Source organism: Triticum urartu, chromosome 3A (genome assembly GCF_056163025.1).
Source record: "Triticum urartu cultivar PI428250 chromosome 3A, HENAU_Tu73, whole genome shotgun sequence".
In the NCBI taxonomy this organism is placed as follows: domain Eukaryota; kingdom Viridiplantae; phylum Streptophyta; class Magnoliopsida; order Poales; family Poaceae; genus Triticum; species Triticum urartu.
Genome location: NC_141875.1, coordinates 106,368,668 through 106,371,059, shown reverse-complemented (window position 1 = coordinate 106,371,059; position 2,392 = coordinate 106,368,668). Strand labels below are relative to the sequence as shown.

Sequence of the window (2,392 nt, the reverse complement as noted above, 5' to 3'; positions counted from 1 at the left end):
CCCACTGTGATTTCAGAGGTGTAGATGTAAAAGATGCAACGACGCACAATAAATACTCCCCCCATTCCTAAATATAAGTCTTTTCAGACATTTCAAATGAACAACAACATACAGATGTATGTAGACACATTTTTTAGTATAGATTCACTTATTTCGTTTCGTATGTAGTCACTTGTTGGAATTTTTAAAAAGACTTATATTTGAGAACAGAGGGAGTATATAGTACAGCATGCATATGCATGGTCTCGATGAAACCGAAGTGATGCTAGAGGTACGTTGGTTTTTATCCACTACTTGGAATAAAAATCCACGAAAATACTACTAGTATCCACTGCTTACTTGTTGGAGGCGTGGAAGCGTGGGTGCGAGCCCTGCTTGGCTCGGTCCTTTGTTCGTTGGTACGGACCCGAAACACGCCCTTTAATTCTCTTTCCGGAGCGAAATTAAAATTAAACGGCAGGCAATCACGACTTGTAATAAATAAATAAACTGCTAAGCCGGCGGTTTGGAAAACGAAATCTGAATGGACGCCAAGCTTGATGGATGCATGGGCAGATTGAAAGGTGGTTTGGCGTATTTCCTACTACGATTTCACGGCTAGAGAGCCCTGCACATACACGTATCCAAGATGTAGTATATATATTTGCTTTGGATCCATTATGATCTCTAGTACTAGGACGTACGGATTAGCAGCATTGACCAGTCCGTTGTTTATTTACTAATAGTGCACAAATTAAAGCAAGGAATCCAGGCTCGCACGAACAGAAGCGCAAGCGGACTCCTCGTGCTGCTGAAACTGAAAGCGTATACTCGATTGAACTAGACGGGCAGATGATCACCCGCAGCCACGGGAGGTCTCTTCTCTTGAATGGAATCATCACCGGCACGGCACGGCACGGCACACACCCGCGCGGAGTGCATAGACATCTAGTACTGCGCACCTAGCTTAAACTCGGTAGGCATATGCTTGCAGACCCTCTGCACCGCCGGCCTGGCCATGAGCATCTCCCACCAGGCCTTCACCTTGGGGTACTCATCAAACACCTTGGCGTACGGGGTGGTCATGAAGTAGAAGGTGAACGGGATGTGGTTCAGATCGGCGAAGCTGATGGAGTCCCCGGCCAAGTAGCTGCTCTTCTCCAGCCGGGCCTCGTAGATCCCCAGCACGCCCCTCAGCCGCTCCAGGCTCTCGTCCACGACGCTCTGGTTCGGCGTCGCGCCACCGCCAGGGATGATGAAGGGAATGATGATGCACTCGAACACCACCGGCGAGATGGCCGGGTAGTACTGCTGGGCCTCCACCTCCGTCCACATGTCCACCACTGCTAATTCTTCGATTCCGCTGTTTTCTCCGAGGAGGTCCAGGCCGGCTGTCCCCCCGTACTTGCGGAGGATGTACTTGGCGATGGCGCGCGACTCTGCACTCACTCATCCATTTGTTAGACTAGAGAAACGAACCAATGGATTTTTAACATGATACTCTTAGACAGGAATGATTCGTGTGTACTGATGTGTTAGAAGGCTCACCGAACAGGACGAGATCGCCATCTTGGAACCCAGGCATCTTCGCAAACGGCTGCAAGGAAGAAAAACACGTAGCATCTCTGTCAGAAATCATCACCTGAACCTGATACGGTGACGGACTAATTGTCGTCTGCTTACGTTTAGCTGGACGTGTTGGGGCCTCTTGTGCTCGCCGGCGACGAAGTCGATGGGCACGAGCTCGTACTCGGCGCCGACCTCCTCCAGGAAGAGCAGCACCCGTGCGACGTTTGTCAACATCGGGTGCCCGAACACCTTCACCGGAGACATGTTTGTCCGTGAACGTACGTGATGGATGCTCTACAGGCAGGAGAAGGAGCAAGACTCTGCTCTGTAGCGTGCGCGTGTGTCAGTGTGTGGAGGAGGCCTTGGATGTTGATCTCCATTTATACGCAGAGCAGGGAGCACCACACCCGGCCCGCGTGGCCCAAGGAAATAACAAGGCTACATCGACTTTTTAGCTAGTGTATAGATCTGCTTTATTTCATTTCTATCAAAAAAAAAATGAAATGATGAGTGCCAAATGAGCTCTTAAATCATTTAGACCGGATAGAGTAAGTAATCATCTTTGTTAGTTTATCGCATACTCCCTCTATTTCATACTGTGGTGTAAAGAAAGTACTAGTTAGAAATACGTGCGTTGGTACAGATTAGAGAAAGAACTACTCCCTCCGTTCATTTTTGTAGATCACGGAACCAATTTCCGACAGCCCTCAAAACATCGGTAAAGGACCAATATACCCCCCGATAGATAGATTCTAAATTCAAATTACTCCACATCGACCGCGTCCTTCCTCCCCGCGTCGCCTCCCATCGTCGGGGTCTCAACACCGGAACTGGATCCTCTAAC

General features: G+C 49.1%; 1 protein-coding gene across 1 annotated transcript; it reads right to left on the bottom strand.

Annotated features, from left to right (window-relative positions):
* Nucleotides 1–620: 620 nt before the first annotated feature.
* Nucleotides 621–1,908, bottom strand: LOC125543122 (glutathione S-transferase 1). Its single transcript, XM_048706374.2, is given in 7 exon segments — nucleotides 621–817; nucleotides 819–849; nucleotides 851–900; nucleotides 903–932; nucleotides 934–1,418; nucleotides 1,528–1,576; nucleotides 1,663–1,908. Coding segments are annotated over 7 exon segments (879 nt in total). The 5' UTR covers nucleotides 1,813–1,908; the 3' UTR covers nucleotides 621–733.
* Between the last annotated feature and the right edge of the window lie 484 nt (nucleotides 1,909–2,392).